At 39.0% G+C, this 20,482-nt stretch overlaps 1 protein-coding gene across 2 annotated transcripts in view; it reads right to left on the reverse strand.

The window, feature by feature from the left end:
* PLEKHH2 (pleckstrin homology, MyTH4 and FERM domain containing H2) overlaps positions 1-20,482 on the reverse strand; it is a 118,778-nt gene that overhangs the window by 78,522 nt on the left and 19,774 nt on the right. For both annotated transcript variants that reach the window (XM_036752063.1, XM_036752064.1), the window contains exons 3-4: positions 9,010-9,072; positions 58-207 (exon numbers count right to left, since the gene is read on the reverse strand). In XM_036752063.1, the coding sequence (XP_036607958.1) occupies positions 58-207; positions 9,010-9,072 (213 nt within the window). The remainder of the gene's footprint in view (positions 1-57; positions 208-9,009; positions 9,073-20,482) is intronic.

Consider the following 20,482-nt stretch of genomic DNA (forward strand, 5'->3'; position numbering starts at 1 on the left):
TAAAGAAATTCATTCATCTATACCAGGCATTTGAATGATAGAATTCTGATTGCTAACCTGTTCTTCAAGTTGGAGTTCCAAGTTCTGTATGACATCATCCTTTTCCTGGAGTAGAGTCTCCAGATCTTGACACTTTTTATATAATCTGGTCTCTGCTTCACTCGTTTGAATATTAGCTGCTTTTAATTTCTCCTCCATAGCCTGTACCTAATTAAGGTAAAACATGAAAGATTTTACTTGGATTTAACACTGTTATGTATCATTACAACAAAGGTCACTATCGTATTACACTTTTAATCTTGCTCTGACATGGAAACTAATAAAGGTTGGCGTTTCTACAGCACTTTAAAGTTTGCAAAGCACTTTACCTATGATAACTCATTGGACCCTCAAAACATCCCTATGAGACAGGTATTATTATTATTAATTGTTATCCCTGTTTTGTAGATGAAAGAAACTGAAGCACATAGAGGGTAAGTGACTTGCCCAGGACCACATGGCTAAATAAATGTCTGTGGTAGGATAGGAACCTAGGTCTTCCTGATTCCAAGTCTCATACTCTATCCACTGCACCACCTAATTGATTAATGATTCCCAAAAAGTACCTCAAAGATAACATGGCCTCCATGTGGGTATAGATCACAACCATCTACACTTTCTCATCTATGATTCTTATCCATATCCTTTCATAAGTCTTCTCCAGAAGATGCATTCAATGCACTGGAGGGCCTCCCTCTGGTTCTTTTTGTATTTTAAAGGACATAAGTAAAGCACTTAGTATCTCTCTGACTCCCCGTCATTGGCCCATGTCCTTTTCCAGTCATACATAAAGGGAGAGTCATAAAGAAAAAACAACTTGGTGACCTTCTGCGCACTTAACCTTAGTACTGAAATCTTTACAAAATGAGATTATTTTGCAATATATAAGAGCATATCTTGCTAACTTAAATGTTCCTGGTAGATTTCTATCTTACAGAATTTGTATGATTACTGTGGCACTGAAGGTACACATAAGTTTTTCCCTTCAACATTCTGGAAAGACAAAAATGACATTTCCTGGGAGCTGTCCTAATTTATTCACCATTTTAAAGGATAAAAATAGAAAATAGAAAAACATGAAAAAAAATGAATAGTCCGGGGAAAGACACGATTGAGACTGGGCAAATCAACAAAATAAGTGGCTAGATCTGTTCAATAGGAAGTAGATTATATAAAGAAAATAGAGGAAATAAAAGGAAAAAAGCTAAAAAGCCAAATATGAAAGAAACATAAGATAAAAAGGAAGGAGATGAATGCCAATATCAAAGTATAGTTTTGGCCTTTAGTGAAGGTATTGTGGATTCCATCTAGATTTTTCCCCCCAGTAGTCCTATCTGGTTACATTAAACAGCTGGGAGGGCAATGTATCTATTTGCTTATGATTTGTGCCTGCCCACATTGTGTGGTCATGTATGTGTATCTTCCCTCCTTCTCCTAACCTGTGATTTTCATGGGAGTAGATGATTCCCAATGAGAAAACTCCCTCTACCAATGACTTAGAGTCTTTGGGCACTACCTCAAGGACTGAGAACTTAAGTAATGTGCTCAGATTCATACAGTCAAGACATTAATTGAATTCCACAAGCATTTATTAAGTACTTACTATATGCAGTGGCAATCACTCTGCAAGTAATTTTAAAACTAAAAGTTACTATTTCTATCCTTTTGTTTCTCACTTCCTTCTCATCATTTCTAAGATAATAAACTTCATCTTCCTCTCACACCAAAGCCTCTCACAATCAAAGCCTTGGGAAGTGGGAAGGAGAAATGGAGAAAGCTTCCAAATGCCATAAATGATCTCAAAAGAATATGGATGAGAAACTGATAAACATGAGAGAGTTAACTAAAACACAGAGGAAAGAGTTCGCCTTAGGTGTTTATCTACAAAGTGATATGGGGATATGATTTTTGAAGTTTAGGGGACTGAAATACAGAGAGGGGAGAAAATATAAAATACCCTGGGGAAAGGAGAGGCATGGTAGGGAGTAAAAGCAAAGAATCTCCAAAAAAGCAATAAAAAACTACCTGTGGAAAATAAAATGAATGAATCTCTGCTCGAGGCTCAAAAATGTTTGGCAGTTGGCTTCCTGAGGCTTACATGAGACAGGGAACTCAGGTTATTTTAGCTTTACAGCATGAATGCCACCTTTCATCCATGGGCTCTCTACAAATGTGAATTCATCTCAGAAGCCAAGGAAAAAGGTTCTATTCGAATGCCTACCCACAAGGCTGTATAACTTTCATAATAAAAGAATGAAGAGAAAGGAAACTAAGAGAGAAAAACATTTCAATAGTGATACCCTTAAGATTTCAACTGTTTATCTTGGGTTTGGACCTCCAAGACCCATTGAACATCATGTTGTCCAACCCTTTCACTGCCCAGATAAGAAAGCCCAGGTGTAGAGAGATAAAGTGATTTGCCAAATGTCACAAAAGTAAATGGGAGAACTATGATCTGAAAACAGGTCTTTTAAGTCCAAAGTCAAAGCTCACTACCCCATGTCACAATGCCCATGTTGTGAGTTCAGCAATACTAAAGTCACCACTTTTAGTTAGCTACTTTCTGCCAATCTGACTTAAGACAATGGGAGATGTACCACAGTCCTCTTTCAGGCCTATGAAAACCAACATAATGTCTAAGATGACGTAGCCAGCCCCATCCAGGGCATTCTCCAGCTATGGAGGTAAAGCAAGAAGAACTCACTCAAAGCCTTGAGGATAAACAGCAGCAGAAAAACCTGAAGTAAGGGACAGCTAGGTGGCGAAGTGAGTAGAGCACCAGGCCTGAAGTCAGGAGGACCTGAGTTCAAATTCGGCCTCAGACACTTGACACACTTACTGTGTGATCTTAGGCAAGTCACTTAACCCCAATTGCCTTCCCTTCTCCCCTCCAAAAAGAAAAAAGAAAATAAAAGAAGAAAAACCTGAAGTAAATGGGTGCAGAATGAATAGAATCAAACCTAATGCTTGACCCAACATCTTCTAGAGAAATCTGGTTGCCACGTAAAATTGCCCAGTCTGTGACACTGTGAGACTTGCCTTTAGGAATAACCACTCCAGATGTATAAACTGTGATCCAGAGGGCTTTTTAAATACTAGGAACAAAAATAAATTGGGAATTCCAACTCTTGATAAGCCAAATTGTGAAGTATGAGGTTTTTGTTGCAGATAAGGCTACAAATGAAGTCTTCTTCGTGCATATTTTTCAGGCCAGACCAAAACCTTCAGAGACATAAACAATCTTTCATACCATTGCCCAGAGCAAAGAAAATCCCCTGCAAGAATGGCTTTCACTTTCTCATGAAGAAGAAGAAAGAGGCCATGGGCTACAGATCACCAGGCCTGCCTCTCATGGAGTTCCGTACCATTCCATGTTCCAAAAAGTCTGGATGTCAGGACATTCTGAGAAATTGGGCGGGGGGGGCATTTTTTGGATATGCTATCAGAATTACAGCAAGCAAAGAAAACTCAGTTCAATTTATTTTTGCTTGGCCTGAATTGCAGTTATCTAAACAATTTGGAGCTCGTATAAAGCAAAATCACAGACAAATTCAAATTGGATGTTAAATCAATTCCCAATCACCTACACATGAAAGAGCCACAGGGCAGGGAGTATAAGCCCTTTGCCTCCTGTTGACTTCTACTCTTCTACTGCTAGCTGATGCAACGGTTGTATCTATCCCTTCAATCAATCGATTAACAAGCTATTTAAATGCCTATCATACTAGGCACTGAGCTTTCAACATAGGCCTTCTCTGCTTAGCTGATCCTGGAATACCTCATTGCCACCCCCTCAACCTATAGTGTTCCTAAAGTTTTCTAAAGCAGGCTTCAAGGCCCACCATGATCCTAGATCCATTTTTCCTCTGCAGACTGTGCTAATGAAGGAAACAGTGGATTGCCCACTTTTTAATTACCCATAGCCCTACTATCCTTATGGATTAACATGCATAATCAAAAATTCACTATATTTTTGGAGCAAATGGTGATAAGGCACATCCTATGTTCAAATTGCAAAAATACAAATATAAAGTCTTAGGATTATCCCAAAACATAAACTGTATTTAATAGAGTTTTCAACTCTAGATTATTTTCTATTTATTTAAGATTCACTGAAAGCTCATTACCCATTCCAATCACATTTTGATCACTATTTTTTTTTGGCAAATTACTCTAGAATTTATGCAAGGAGGAAGCCAGGATACTTCTCAGTTAGGGGATAAAAGAATCAAGTGTTATATAAAACAGGTTTCCATAAAATGGGAAATAGCAGAATATGCTAAAGTAATAGGGTATTCTGGGTCATAGGGATCGTAAACTCTTGTGTATCATGAATAACTATAGGAAGGGAAAGGTGCAGCTGAGATAAAAGGGAAAAGAAAAACTGAGTGGGAAAAAGAAGAAGGAGAAGGGGGAAGTAGCCCCAGATAAGCTCTAGGTGGCTGACAGGAAGGAGGAGGCCCAAAGCAATGACAGCCAAAGTGTACCTGGGACGTGAGTAGCCCTGAAATGATGATCGTGAAAGAGCATGACTCTCTTGGTAGTTTGCCTAGGATTAATCTTGCCTGGTATTGGATCAACCAAAGGATATGTGCTCTATTCCTAGGAAGCTTATGGTGCTCCCATGGCTTCAGCCACTCTAGGACAAGTTTCTTATTACATCCTCTGTATTTCTCTTAACCCTCCTGTTAATGGTGGTGAACAGCAGTCCTGCATGGTGATAATGACTGGCCTTCTCACTGCTCCCTGAACACATCCCTCACTTTGCTCACATTATTCTCTGTTTCCGGAGTATTTGGCATCTGCTGAAATCCTTCCAATCCCTAAAGACTTAGTACAAAGGCCACCTCCTTTATGAAGCCTTCTCTGATCCCTCCAGGGGCAGTCCCTTGGCACTTGGGTGTGTATATCCATTGGAACTTAAGCTCCTGGAGAACAAGCCCTAGTTTTTGCCTTTCTTTGTATCACTATCTAGCACATAGTAGGCACTTAATAAATGCATATTGACTGACTGCTTTGCAGACTTTAAAATGCTATATAAATGTATACTATTATTGTTATCATTCTTGTTTGTGTTGCTATCTTAATTACAAATTCCTTTAGTGGAGGGCATTTCTTATGCATTTCTGGAGTTCTCTTAGCTCCCAGGGCAGAGATTTGCGCATAGAACTTAATAAATGTTTATTGAACTCGAATCACTAAAATCTGACTTGTAAAAAAATATGATCTTCTATACCTATAAAACCTTAACAGAGAGCTTGGAGAGAGTATGCTTATTAGTAAACATGGGAAAAACATAAAAAGCCAGAATGGAGCCAAACCAGTTTTAGCTGTCCACTGTTTTAAGCCTTGAAACATTCCTCCATTGTTCATATAAATAAAGTTCAAATTTCATATGTGGTTCACTGAGAAAGGACAAGATGAATTTGAGTAACAGATAAGCCACAGTCCCATGGGCACTGTTACAGACACAGCAAAATGTTCAGTCACTATAAATCATTAACATTTATTTGGCGCTGCAAAGGCCAATAACCTGAAACAGCTCATACTTGAAAACATATTCATTCTTTGTTCATATTTCCTGTTAGATTTAAAATTCCATTCAGGGCAATGAACGAAAACAATCCCTGCTAGAACATAACTTTGCTTATTCAAATGTTGTCTGAAGAGAACTGTGGATTTTGATTAGTTATAGCAAAGAAGTTTTCAATCCCTGTCGTACTTAAAAAAAAAAATGCATTAGGTCAATGTATCTAAAACCAGTCCTAGTGACTTGCTGCTGGGAAATGAAGCACAAGGAATTTGAGGGTGGATTGCAGAGAAAAACTTTAAATTTGACACATAAAAACTTAGCTCTAGCTAAGAAGTTCTCACTGAATGAACTTTTCAAGGGAAGAAGTAGCAGGCAGGTTTTAATTATTGAAGTCAGTTTCCCTTAGTGTCAAGTTAGGGATGCCTTTCAGTAAAATCCACTGAAGAACAGAGGGAAAAAAATTGAGGTAGATAAGTAAAAAAAAAATCACTTATTTTAATCTTATGTTTTAGAGAAAGAAGCAATCGTGAGCTACATTTTAAATTAAAAACATGGAACAAAAATTCTGTAATTAATATGATTTTTTTAAAGTCTTTTGACTTTTAGCGTGGGCAGTAAAAGAAAAGAGGGTGAGAAAAGAAGTAAGAAGCAGGGAAAGAATGGGGAAGAGAGACATAGAGACAATCAGAGAAAAATAGGAAGCAAAAACAGAATAATAATTAGTATGAGACAACTGGAGTCTTCTCTGGGACATCTAAATGTATAAGGCACAAAAAATGCTTAATAGATTTTTATTGATAGCTTTTTTTACATTGCCTCGATTCCCCCACCCCTCTCTCCCCTGCCTCCCAAAGTTCCCTAACTTATAAACACTTTAGAAAAAGACAAGAAAAGAAAAAAATCATCAGAACTGGTCAATACATTGAAAATATCTGACATTATATACAATGTTTCACCCCCACATCCCTGGGTGCCTCTGTAGAGGAGTGTGGGAGGTGTCCTTTTTATATCTGTGCTCTGTAATTCTTAAGACACGCAAACATAAAATGATTATTTTAAAAGACTGTGCCATTTAAAATTTTTGTTACATTTACAACTCGACTTTCACTCTTTCATCAGTGTGGCAATGAGTGTAGTACCTACTTAATAAGAACAATGAAGCTACTAAGTTACCAGATGGTAGGCTCCATCCTACAGCAGCATGAGGGAGCTGCTCCAATTTCTAAGGTGAAGTCTGACCAAAATCTCTTAGGTTTCTGTTTCCCCACCATGGGGCACTGTCCTAGAATTCAGGGAAAATAAAGCTTTGAGGCCACATGTGGCCCACTAGGTCCTCAAGTGCGGCCCTTTGACTGAATCCAAATTTCACAGAACAAATTCCCTTAATAAAAGGATTGGTTCTGTAGAACTCGTACTCAGTCAAAAGAAGGCCACAGGTTCCCTACCCTTGGTCCTAGACTTTCTCCCAGCAAAGTCTTGGTGTGTGTGATCTCATCCCCCACAGGGAACTGATATCAAAGGATGTCCCCTATTACTCAACTGAACCTATCTCTATTACACCTGTGTTTGTCCAGGGCATCAAAATCACTAGATATAGCCCTAGGAGGGAAAAAGAGAGCGGCTCAGAGGCAGGCACAAAACAAATCAACATTTTTGTTTATTGACTTAATACGGAGGATCCTAGTAAAGGCTGGCTGCTCACAAGACAGATCTTCTATACACAAAAAAATACAAAGAAGACACAAAGAAACACAGAGATAAAAACAGTAATAGGAAGGGATACATACATAAGGCAAAGAGAAAGAGGGAGACCTAGAGAACACTGGAGAGATACATGTACCGAATCATGAATACAGAAAGTTTCACGGAGAAACATTCTCATCTTGTAAAGATATTGCTGCTAAAGATAGTAATAGGAGAATAGTGCAATGGAGTTTTAAGCTCTGTGAGTCTCCATTCTGCCAGCAGGAAATTAGTAAGATGTGTGACCTTGAATAAGTTGAGTGCTTTGGGCCTCAGTTTCCCTAGCTGTAATATGCAGAGTTTGATCATGAAGGTCCCTTCTGGCTTTAAAGCCTATGATGCTATGACTATTAAAGTCATGTTATATTTTTCACAACCATAGGCATATCTTCTAAGGTACACATTCTATGAGTTCCATGAAATTAAGCTGTATAACCAGATTCAGGATGCAAGCCTAGGTTTCTCACTTCTGCTTTAATGTTTTATAAATAAAAATATGTGTAAGATAAATTTTAAGATCCTTCTGATTACTATATCCTTTAGCTAAGTTCACGTTTTATCTTTCTGGGACCAGCTACCAAAGAAGCATCAGGAACTACTAAAGTTCTTATTTACTAGTTTGTTCATTTTTTAAAATCTCTCAAAATAACCCATATAAACAAAAACGTGTACAGCGGTTCTGTCTAAAGAATTGAAAACTAAGGGAATGCCTATCTATTAGGGAGGGATTGGCTAAATACATTATGATATTATGCTGTAACAAATGATAAAATGGATTGTTTTAAAGAAACATGGGAAGACTTGTATGAACTGATACAGAGTGAAGTAAGGAGCACCAGAATAATCTATACAAGGACAACATTATAAAGAAAAATATCTTTGAAAGGTGTAGGAACTCCAAACAGTGGAGTGATAAACCACAATTCCAAAGGACTGATGATAAGTATTGGTACGCTACCTACTTCTTGACAGAAGCGATGAACTCAAGACGTAGAATAAGCCATACATTTTCAGGTAAAACCAAGGTAGGAATTTGTTTTTCTTGACTACGCAAACCCTTGTTACAAGGGTTTGTTTTTTGTTTTTTTTTTCTCTTCTTTTTTTTTCCAATAAAAAGTAGGGTGGAATGGTGATGGTGGGAAGGGAGAGAGAGGGAGAAAGAGGGGGAGAAAGACAAAGAAAGAGAAAAGGAGAGGGGAGGGCAAGAGAGGGAAGGAGGGAAGGGGAGGGGAGGGGGGAGAGGAAAGGAGGGAAAGAGGAAGGAAGGAAGGAAGGAAGGTAGTGGTTTTTTTTTTAATGCAGAGAAGAAAACAGAAGGCCAGAAAGAAGGACAAGTAAGCAGGACAACTTTAAAAGCTAAAAGTTGAAATTACTACATTTTTAAAAAGAAAAGCAAGCTGTACATAAGAGAGACTTCCAGTTTCCTATAAAATTCTCTTTTTTCTATTCTACTATGTATATACAAATGCCCATTTTATTTAGTGTTTAAGTTCAGAATAAGAAAATTTAAATCCCTTAACCCTTACTAAATTTTTGTTGTTATAACATAGAATCAAATTATTACAAACAGTAGAAATGCATAGGGTATAAAAGAAGGATGAGAATCAGCCTCATTATTTGCTACAAATGATTTTGTACATTTTAATTATTAATAGTAGTGCTAATTAAAGTTTTTTAAAATGTTTAAACTGTACCTGTTGAAAAGCTCTCTCTGCTTGACGGTCTGAATCGATAACTTGTCTCTCCAACTGCTGCATCTATAGGACAAGGAAGGAGAAATCAAATATTAAATTCCCAGTGCTCTTCTAGAAATGGGCTAAGAAATTCCTTAGGTTCAAACCATGTCAAAAACTGACTTAAAAGTAGGTAATGTCATTTATCATGTGTTAAAAGGTCTAAAATAAACTTGAGATTATTTCTGGATTCCAAAAAGTTTTGAATACAAAGTTAAATTATTATTCAGTTTTTTATAAACAAAATTTTAAAATTATCATTTAGCAACAATAATGGTTAATATTTTTAAGACTCACAAACCTTTAAATACATTTTTTTCACATGATTCTAACAACAGTCCTGCGAGGTGGGTACTATAGGCATTACCCCCATTTTACAAATGAGAAAACTAAGGCTCAGAGAAGCTACATGACTCATCCCTGGTCACACAGTGACAGAAGTAGGACTTGAACTTGAGTCTTTCCGGATTTCATACTGGATAACCCTGATGAGGGAGAGGTTTGGGGAGTATGCTTCTGCTCTTCACTAATGTAGCTCCTGAACCCCTATCAATGTTTCTCATTTAACAAACCAGTCAAGTTGGCACCATTAACTCTTAATCAGAACCATTTACTAAACAGAGGGCAGTGCACGAATATTAAAACATAATATTCCAGAAATAAACTTAGGACATACTCGCTCCCACCAATGCTCACAGTGACCATAAGGAAAAATGGGCATAAAACTACAAAACCATAACATGGAGGTACATGAGTAGGGAATATATATTCACAATGCAATGTACAATTCTGGACTTGATGTCTATTGTCCCATCCAGGAATAGTCTGTATAATAGTTACACATAGGTGGGGTTACTCCTCTTCTCAAGCTCTGTTCTCCTACTGGGAAGGGCAGCTCCTCAGCTGGTTGCTACCTGCCGCTGTTCTTCTGCACTCCTGAGGTAACATTAAGTTCATTCAGCAAAACAGAACTCTCAACCAAGGATCTGCAAAACTTTCCCACATCCAGGCTGAGCTTTGAAGAATTTCCACCTCTCAAGCAGGAGATAGCAATGCAAAGAAAGCTAAAAGTAAAATCTTTTCTCTCCAAACCACTCTGCCTGGCAGTATAGCTTTTCCTCCAATCCATTCTGTCCAGTAGTGGATGAAAGAATAGATTCTTAAGCTTTACTTCCTTGATTCAGCTCTGGGAACTCTTTTCAAACCCATGTGGAGGTGATAGTAGTCAACCATCCTCTGGGGACCTAACCTGAGAGCTCAAGTGTCCATTTGGGGTACTGAGCCCAGAGGAGGTGCTACATTTACCCTGGTTAACATCTACTGAAACCATCACCTGAGGATACTAGGGAAAGGAATTTCTCCTCTAGCATTCAAGGCTTTTCACCACTTTTCATTGTCAGGAAGGGGACCTTTCCCCATCTTCTCCACTGTAGTTTAGCATAGCACCCCACTAATATTTATTACATTATGAGGAGAACTGAATATACAAATTATGGTGAACAGGGGTAACTTACAGAGACTCATGTTATTCAGTTCAGGATTAAGGCATTATGGCATTCTCAGGGCTCTGCCCTCTGAAAGTTTCTGACTAATCTCTCTTCAGCCTCTGGGCTAAGCTTCCTCTTGGTTTGCTTCTCCTGGTCTCCATTCTCCCAGGTAGCTTTTTACATTTATTCTGGATGGTCCTTGATCTTCAGTCAGTCAGTCAATAAACATTAAGCACCTGCTAGGTGCTAGGTGCCAGGTACCATGCTAAGTGCTAGAGAAACAAAGAAAAGACACAAGACAGACTCTACCCTCAAGGAACTCACAGTCTAATGGGGAAGACAGCATGCAAACAACTCTGTACAAGATGTAGACAGGATAAATTGGAGATAATCAATAAAAGGAAGGGGTTTGGAAAATCTTTCTTCTGGAAGGTTGGATTTTAATTGAGACTTCAGGGAAGCCAAGAGCAGATCAGAGGAGAGAAGGAATTCCAGGCACAGATAGTGAAAATGAGTCATGAGATGGAGTATCTTGTGAGAAGCCACTGTTTCAAGCTTCTTCCTAGAAGGTTTCCTCTAATCCTTCCACTCAACACGAATCTTTTCTGAACTTCATCATTGCCACGGACTTACCGACCCTACCTTACCTACCCTAAACTGATCCCAGCAAAGGTTCACCAGATCCCCTTCTAAGTGACCCATGGAACTCAGTGTTTGGTGATGAATTGAATTCCACCAAATGAAAAATACATAAACCATCCATACAGCAAATGGTGAGAGGGGATTCAGGAAGAGAAAGTTTTTGGTCAATAATACTCAGATTATCTTTTCTGTCATGTGTGGTTCCATCACTGTGGTTCTTTAGAAGAACCACTCATGTTTGCATTCAAATATTATATTTACATTCAGTAGTCAAGTGATTCTTTGTGATGCTAAGTACATAGACATACAATTATGAGGACCCATACCTTAAATGGAAGATAAAGAAAGAGTCAACAGCTGTACTTAGTGGTGTCAAAGAGCAGTGCATTAATGAATGTTTAACAACTGACTCTCCAAAAATAAAAATTTAAAAGTATGACACACTTTTAACTTTAACCTGCATTCTTAACATTTTCTCCATCCCTTTACTAAGGCTAGAGAATCAACAGAACAATAAACCAAGTCCAGTTTGTAGCAAGACATAAATGCTCACACTGCAAATTGAACAGTCAGCTCTCATCAGCTTGTATGAGCTAGTCCCAGGACACTCCTGCTTCTGTCCCTTGCACTTGCTGGCTTCCAAGCTGCAAACCTTGTACATCTGCCTGCTCTGGGAAACAGATGGAAGCTCAAACATATCTCTCATTCTGATTTTGAGAGATAGGACTATCTTTCTGGACTACAGTTTTAGGAAAGCCAGCTATGATTCATCTCACTCCGAACTCTCTGGCTCTCTCTTCCATAGCTTCACTAATGGATTTGCTGCATCTCATTTACCCTTTCCTCCCCATCCTGTCCAGTTCTGAAACCATGAACCATGATCACACCAACTCTGTTGCAGTTCCTGGATGGGGTGTATCAATAGACACTCCTATGGCCCTAGTGACCACTCCTGTAGCTTTCTAGAGCAAAGCTTTCTACCCTAGCCACTACTCCCCTGTGTATGTTGTCTTCATTAGAAAGTGAGCACCTTGAGGGCAGGACTGCCTTGGTTAAACATCAGTTTACCTGAAAAAGATTGGAGGTATCAGTCACGATACTGGACTATAAGATCAACATATGAGCTTAATAAACACTTATTCATTCATTCAATATGACTCAACTGTATGCTATGGTAGTGATAATAACAAAAGTGCTTGCTATGGGTTAAGCACTGTACTAAGTGCTTTACAGTGATTATCTCACTTAATTCTCACAATAACCCCGGGAGGTAGGTACTATTATTACCCCCAGTAAACTGAGACAGAGGTTAAGTGACCTGCCCAGGGTCACATATCTAGCAAGTGACCGAGGCCAAATTTGAAATCAGATTTTCCTGATTCTTGGCCCGGTGCTCTATCGACTGTACTGCCTAGCTGCGGATCCTCACAATAACCCTGGAAAGAAGATGCTATTTTTACCCCCATTTCACAGATGATGAAACTGAGGCAGAGAGATGAGGTGATCTGCCCAAGCTAAAAAGTATCTGAGAAAGGATTTGAATCCAGGGTCTTTCTGATTCCAAGCCCCACACCGTGCTGCCTTGCTGCCTGTTGCTAAATAAGTTACGTCATGTTGAGAGGCGTAGTTTCCAGGACTAAAGTGGCCGTATTCCTGTTTGACTCTGTCCTGGTAAGACTATACCTAGAGGGCCATGCTCTGTCCTGGGCAAAATATTTTAGGAAGGACATTCATAAGCAGAGGGGCAGACAGAGGAAGGCAATCATTAAGCTGAAGGGGCCTTAACATTGTGTCATAGGAGTCCTTGAGGAAGCGGGAACGTTTAGGCTAGAGAGGAAAAGTGATTTTCTGGCATTTGAAGGGCTCTTATTCAGAAGAGGTGTTTGCTTGTCTCTGGAGGGCAGAACTAGGGGGGAGGGGGAAGTAGTAATTCTCCCTCATTGGAGGTCTCCAAGCAAAGGCTGGGCGACTCCACATTGGCTGCTTTATAGTAGCAGATTCATTGACTGACAGGCGTGGAGAAGGCCTACCAACTCTTTGATACCATGAGGTGAGATGAGTTAGAAAGTAAAACATCTTCACAAATGTACCTGGGCCTTTTAATCAGGAGGGAATATCTGACATGAGAGTTATACGGTATAATTCACTTATATTTAGTATTAACTATCATCACAGTAAGTTTTTAAATGGCCTACTTTTAAAAAATAATAACATTGTATTTTTTCAATGATCACTTCTCTCTCCCACTTTCCTCATTCTCCACTGGGGAAAAGAAAGAAATAAGGAAAGGAAGGAAGAAAGAAAAAAGAAAGGAAGGAAATAATGATGGAACAAAGGAAAGGAAGGAAAGGAAAGAAGGAAGGAAGGAAAGAAAGAAAGAAGGGAGGGAGGAAGGAAGGGAGGAAGAAAGAAAAGGAGGGATGGAAGGAGGAAGGAAAGGAGGGAAGGAGGGAGGAAGGGAGGAAGGAAAGAAAGAAGGAAGGAAGGAAGGAAGAAGAAAAGAAAGAAAAAAAGAAGGAAAAGAAAAATGCCCTAGTAACAAATTTGTATAGTCAAGCAAAACAAATCTACATATTAAGATGTTCTTCTCCACATCCCCCCTTCCTTTTGGTCTTTGGAACTTAAAATGCAAATAGTGACCTTTTATGTGGTTACTGCAAAATACTGAAAATGTGGATTTCCAATTAATTGTGAGTTAGAGCTTCATTATCCTTTTGCGTAACTTCAGACAATTTGGACATTTCTCAAGCATATTCAGAAGCTCGTAAGTGAACTTTGTAGGCTAATATGAGAGGAATTCTTGTAATCATATCTCTTTTTTTTGTTGGAACAAAAAGTTTATATTAGAAAAAATTACTTAAGGCTTCTATTCCTGGACCTTTAGGCCTATTCATTGTTGTGGGATTTGAGTTTAATTAGGTTTCTGTGAGACAGGAAACATTTCGTATTGGGTCATTTCTCTGGCTGTACTTTGTGGAAAATATTTCAGATGACCCATTTTGACTAGAAGTTGATCAAGCATTTCTCTTGTCTTCTCTAGTTTTATACGGTTACCTTTTTATCTCTTTGTCACTATTTAACATTATACATATCAGCTTATTTGTTGGTAAGAGGACAATAACTTGCTGATTCATAGAGTCATAAGATCAAAAAGTTGGATGAGGCCTTGGAAGTGGTTTTGGAGAACATGCCCTTCAAAACAGGCCCCAAGGAAAAAAACCTCTAATTAGGCTATTTCCTCTTTTGTTAATGTTGGTATTTTATATTTTTGCAGATATTCATCCAATTTTTTGCTTTTTTTTGTCATATGTAAATCTGATCTCAGACAATTACTAGTTGTGTGGCCCTAGGTAAGTCACTTAACATCTCGCAGCCTCAGTTTTCTCATCTGTAAAATGGAGACAATGATAGCACCTATTTCCTAAGATTGTTGTGAGGGAGAAAAATGAGATTTTTAAAGGTGCCTTGCAAGCCTTAACGCACTATATAAATGCTAGCTATTACTGGTATATAATTTAGTATAATAATATCTGATAATTTTTTTTTATTTTCCCTCTTGCTGATAACTTCTCACTTTTCATTTTTGTTAATGTGGATTTAATCACTAAAAAACAAATTATCTAATTGTTTACTAATATTGTTGCTCTAAATTATATTATATTGAAATGTCCCCTGTCCTGAGTTTGGGACATATGAGCTAATCCTTCATTTCATGTTAGAATTTTTATTTCTAATGCCTCTTCCACTTCTGCTGCTAAAACTGATGCTGGTTAGTCCGAAAAAATCTTGGCAAACATCCCTGAGTCAGAACTCTTTCAAAGAAGAAACAAGCAATTAGTGTTGTGTTTCAGGTTAGCCTTTCTTCCTAAAAGAAAACAGACTTTAACATTCAACTTAGGCAGACCACAAGGCCACTGAATATTGTATTTTAACCATCAACTGAATCTACTTGGGTGGTTAAATCACAAATCTTTGTTTTCCCCACCTAGGTGTTTTCTTTCTTAGAATTATAGGTTTAGAGTAGAATGGGGCCATGGACATTACCTAGTTCAGCCTCTTTGTTTCATAAATGAGGACAGGGAAGCCCGCAGAGATGACTTGGCTAAGGCCATACAGGCAGAGTTGGGATTTCAACTGAGGTTTTTTAGCTCCAAATCTGGAACTTTTTCTACTACACCACATCGACTTCCGACGTGTTTCATACTTGTCCTCTATTAGTCAACAAACATTTGTTAGCCACCTACTACATGCTAGGTGCTAGACTAAGTGCTGGGAATACAAAGAAACATAAAAGACAGTTCCCACTCTCAAGGTGCTTACAGTCTAATGGGAGAAACAACAGAGAGACACCTATGTACAGACAAGATGTAGAAAAGATACACTGGAAATAATCAACAGAGGGAAGGCCCTAGATTAAATGGATGGTGAAAGGATTTGTGTAGAAGGTGGGATTTTATCCGGGACTTAAAGGAAGCCAGGAGGCCAAAAGTCAGGTATGAGGAGGGAAAGCATTCCAGGCAGGTGGCACAGCCAATGAAGATGCCTGGAGTTGTGAGATGGACCATCTTGACTGAGGAACAGTAAGGAGGCCAGAAGAGTATGTAGGGGTTGGGGTGGGGCTAGTGTGAGGTGTAAGAAGACTGGAAAGGTGGAGGCAGGGCAGGTTATAAAGGGCTCTGAAGGCAAACAGAGGATTTCATGTTTGATCCTAGAGGGGATAAGAAGTCATTGGGTTTGTCTGAGGGGCTGGAGGTGACATAGTCAGACTTACACTTTAGAAAGATCACTTTGACAGTGATGCATAACACAGTGCCTGGAACATAGTAGATGCTTAATAAATATCTATTGATTTGATAGGGATTTTGATTTGATGTTTGATAGAATACCCTCTGTTTTTGAGAACAGGTGAGAGAGAAGGAGAGACAGAGAAATAGAAGGAGGGAGAGAAGAAAGAGAAGAGAGAAATTTGAGGGGGGAAAGAGAAAGAGAGAAGAGAAGGAGAGAGAGAGAACAGAGGGAGAGAGAGAAAGAGAGAAAAAGAAAAGAGAGAAAAGGAGAGAAAGGAGAGAGAAAGAAGAGAGAAAAAAGGAGAGAAGAGAGAGAGAGAAGAGAGAGAGAGAGAAAGGAGAGAGGGAGAGAGAAACTTGTGGCAGGAAGGAGAATGTTTTGCATTGTTTAAAGTGGGAGTGAAACAATGTGCTAACCTATCCATATTTCTCAACCAGCGATTTATGATGACACAAATATGTAAGATGAGCTGAGAAGTCCTGGAGCTAAAAGTTCATTCTGAACAGAGAGAATGAAGCCAGTTAGTTGACTAGCTCTTCAAGACCTGTACCTTCTACTTGGGCCTCATTAGCACCAAGTACTAATCAACTGAATTATATAATTATAATTATATATATAATATACATATATTATGTTTATAGAAGTATTATAGAAATTAAAGATGTCAGTGTAAGTATAGTATAACCCTGGCACGGTTCTCATTACTACATGGATTAACATGTAGTAGACATAGCATTGATCTGGGCGTTAGGGAGTCCTGGGTTCTAGTTTCAGCTCTGTTACCAACTAGCTATGTGACTTTGACAAAACATAACTTATAAAGCAAGGATTAGTCACACTCTCTACTGTAACAATATAAAGAAGTGACCCAAGTGATACATTCTGTTCTTTCTCTCATTTTTCTAGTAATTTGACTCTTATAATTGGGATGTATCTCTTACATCAGAGTAGTTTGGATTGTGTTTCTAGATTCAATTCAATTGAATAAGCATTTATTGAGTGCTTACTATATTCATGACATTGGGCTGGGCATACAGTGGCAAAAAGGAAAAATTGCCCTTGTAACCAATCCTGCTGGGGGAGGATACAAGATTTACACAGACACTAGCGGTGTGACCCTGGGCAAGTCACTTACTCTGTCTTTACCTAAGTTTCCTCATCTGTAAAAGGGGGTGATGACACTTGGTTCACCAGGTTGTAGTGAGGATCAAATGAAATAACAGGTGAAGTGCTTTGCGAACCTTAAAGTGCTATGTATACACTGTTATCATCATTACCATTATTATTATTATATCACAGAATCATAGATTTATATCTAGGAGGGATATTAGAGGACACCTAGACCAACCCTCACATTTTATATATAAGAAAGGTGTCCCAGACCCCAACCCCAATTAATACAACTAAAAAGATGTTCTACACGCTGATTCCATGATCAAGTGAGAATGCCTCTTTGACTGATTGAATTACAGAACCAATCGATCAAAGGTATAAACCAGGGACAAACAAGACCTAGGGCAGGTAGGTGGTACAGTGGACAAAGCACCCTGGACTTGGACTCAGGAAGACCTGAATTCAAATCTGGCCTCGGATACTTTCTAGCTGCGTGACCCTGGGGAAGTCACTTAACCCTGTTTGCTTCAGTTTCCTCTTCTATAAAATGAACAGGAGAAGGAAATGGCAAACCACTCTAGTATCTTTGATAAATAAAGCCCAAATGGGATCATGATGATAGGACATGACTGAACAACAACTGAAGAACAACAAAATAAATCCTAGACACCTCCCCTGAATCAGTCAATCAAAGTAGTAAACTAGGCTTGGGGAATGAAGTGCTTTGAACCACTGAATGAAACAGGTTAAAATGTGTTGGGATTGGTTGAATTAGACACACCTTTGAACATAGATGACAGTAGCTGATGGTGCAGTGGATAGAGCATTGGACCTGGAGTCAAGAAGACCTTAGTTCGATTCTAGCCTCAGGTACTTGCTAGCTGAGTGGCCTTGGGCAAGTCACTAAAAACCTCTGTTTGCCTCAGTTTCCTCATCTGTAAAATGGGCATAACAATAGCACCAGCCTCCCAAGGTGTTGTAAGGAACAAATGAAATAATAATTTAAAAGTACATAGCACATCGCACGGCACACAGTAAGGAACATAAATGTTCGCTGTGTGTATCAGCGAAGGCAATTCCAGCAACTACCTTGGGAGTTAGGCTTCAGGAATGGTTTGCAAAGGCAGACTCTTTGTGCCTATGCCAAAGGGTAGGAAGGGAGTGGCAGTGTTGGGGAGTTTGAATTATACAAACTACTTTTCACCAGCAGTCCTTTTAAAAGCAATCCTAACAGTAGTTTAAAACATACTGTAAAATCAATTAGCTTACCTTGACCTTTAATTTCACCTGATCTCACAGGATTTTATACTTCTTTATGAATTTATAATATTCAAATATATTTATCCTATGTTATATCTCTCTAGGTTATAATCTATCTATATATCTATCTATGTTCTATCTATTTTTATTCTATTGTAAGTTCCTTTGAGGGCAGGAGCTATGCCTTATTTATCTTTGTACCTTCTGCAGCAAGAGATTACAGAATACATAGTGCTAGAAGTGGGACATCCTTAATTCAAGAACTTCATTTTACAGATGAAGAATCTAAGATGGACAAAGGTGAACTGACTTGAACAAGATCATCATACAATTAGTAAGTAACAGAGCCAGGACTGGAATCCAAATCTTCTGACTGGTACCAGTGTTCTTTATTAAAAAGTCTTACTAATGTCTTTTTCCCCTATAACAAAGCCATTTCCAATATACCACCCATTTTCTCTCCTTTGTAACAAAAGAAAACAATGAAGCAAAATGGACCATCACAACAACTGCATCCAATGGCATATGGGGTGTTACATATCCACTGCCTTCTACTTCTCAACTAAGAAAAAGGAAATGCATTTCTTTGCCTCTCTTTTGAGACCAAGTCTGGTCGGTCCATTCATTCTGAGATCAGCTGCCATGTTTTTTTGGAGTCATTGAATAGATTCTGCTTTTTTGACTCTGCATCAATTCATACAAGTCTCCCCATACTTCTCTAAATTCCTCAAATGTATGCAGTATCCTGTTACATTCATTTACTATAGTTGATGCAAATTCATTTTGGTCCCAGTCTTTTGGTCCAACAGAAGGTGTCCTATGAGTCTGTGACATAGGATTCTCTTGTTCCTAGACTAGGGAAGATTCTGTCTGAGGTCAAATTTGAATTCAGTTCTTCCTGACTCCAGGCCTAGCACTGTATCACTCATTGTGGTCGCACGGACCCTCAACCACATAGGCAAACAGTAAGCCTTCCTGAACTCCAATCTTTTAGAGTTTAGAGAAGGGAAGTTTCTGAACAGCACTAACCTTGGGGTTCCCTCTATAACAGCCCCAGATTTGGCTTCTGGGACTCACATTTTTGAAAAGGGGGAGTGTTTAGACAGCTCTAGTGTCTTAGAAGAGGACCACAGAATCTATCCATAGAGTAAGAGAAGTGGGGTGTTCTTATGGGTGGCTGGTGACACAATCAGGAAAATCTGAGTTCAAAAATGACCTCAGAAACTAACCAGCTAAGTGACCCTGGACAAAAGTCACTTAACCTCTCTTTGCCTCAGTTTTCTCAACTGCAAAATGGGGCTAATAATAGCAACTACTTCACAGGGATGTTGTGAGGATCAAATGAAATAATATTTGTAAAAAAAACAAAGCACTTAGCACAGTGTCTGGCACAGAGTAGGTGCTATAGAAGTGCTTATTGTCTTCCATTTCCCTCTTGAGCAGTGATAGCCTCTTAAGGAGAAGAACAACATTCACATGATCCTATAATTAGAAGAATAGCAAGGGACTAAGACATGACATGGAGGAGAAAAGGTTTGGCCTTTGCCCCTCTAGGACCACTTTATTACTAATGTTATTCAGACAGTACAAGTCAGAGGGGAAAAGGAATATTTCTCTGGCAACCCTGAATTTGTTTCCCTTCAGAAGGGAGTCTAAATGATAGGGTGGTAATCTGAGTCTGGGGGACTGTATAGGGCCCTAGGGGAAAGGTGGGATTCATTAGAGAGGGAGAACTGTATTGAGTGTCCATGCACGTCTGTGCGTTCTTTCTGTTTTCTTCATGGATGAAGGGGGAGAAATAAAGGCAGTCCTGTCCCTGAGATTTAGTATTTCCTTAAGCATTAGCACAGAATTTGAGAACTGTTTTACCTACATCTGTGAAGACCTGTACACAAGCTATGTGGAGGCTGTATTCTGAGGTTTCCCCCAAGAGAAATTCTAGGCTGTGGGCATTTTCACTGCCTGTCTGTCCCTCATGCTTGGAATACTCTCCCTCCTCTGCTCCTACTACTCCCTCCTCTTCCTCCTCCCTGGCTTCCTTTAAGTCTTCACTAAAATCCCACCTTCTACAGGAAGCCTTCCCCAACCCCTCTTAATTCCAGTGCCTTCCCTCTGGCTTTGTATATATTTGTTTTATGTTATCT

This window comes from Trichosurus vulpecula, chromosome 3 (assembly GCF_011100635.1).
Source record: "Trichosurus vulpecula isolate mTriVul1 chromosome 3, mTriVul1.pri, whole genome shotgun sequence".
Classification (NCBI taxonomy): domain Eukaryota; kingdom Metazoa; phylum Chordata; class Mammalia; order Diprotodontia; family Phalangeridae; genus Trichosurus; species Trichosurus vulpecula.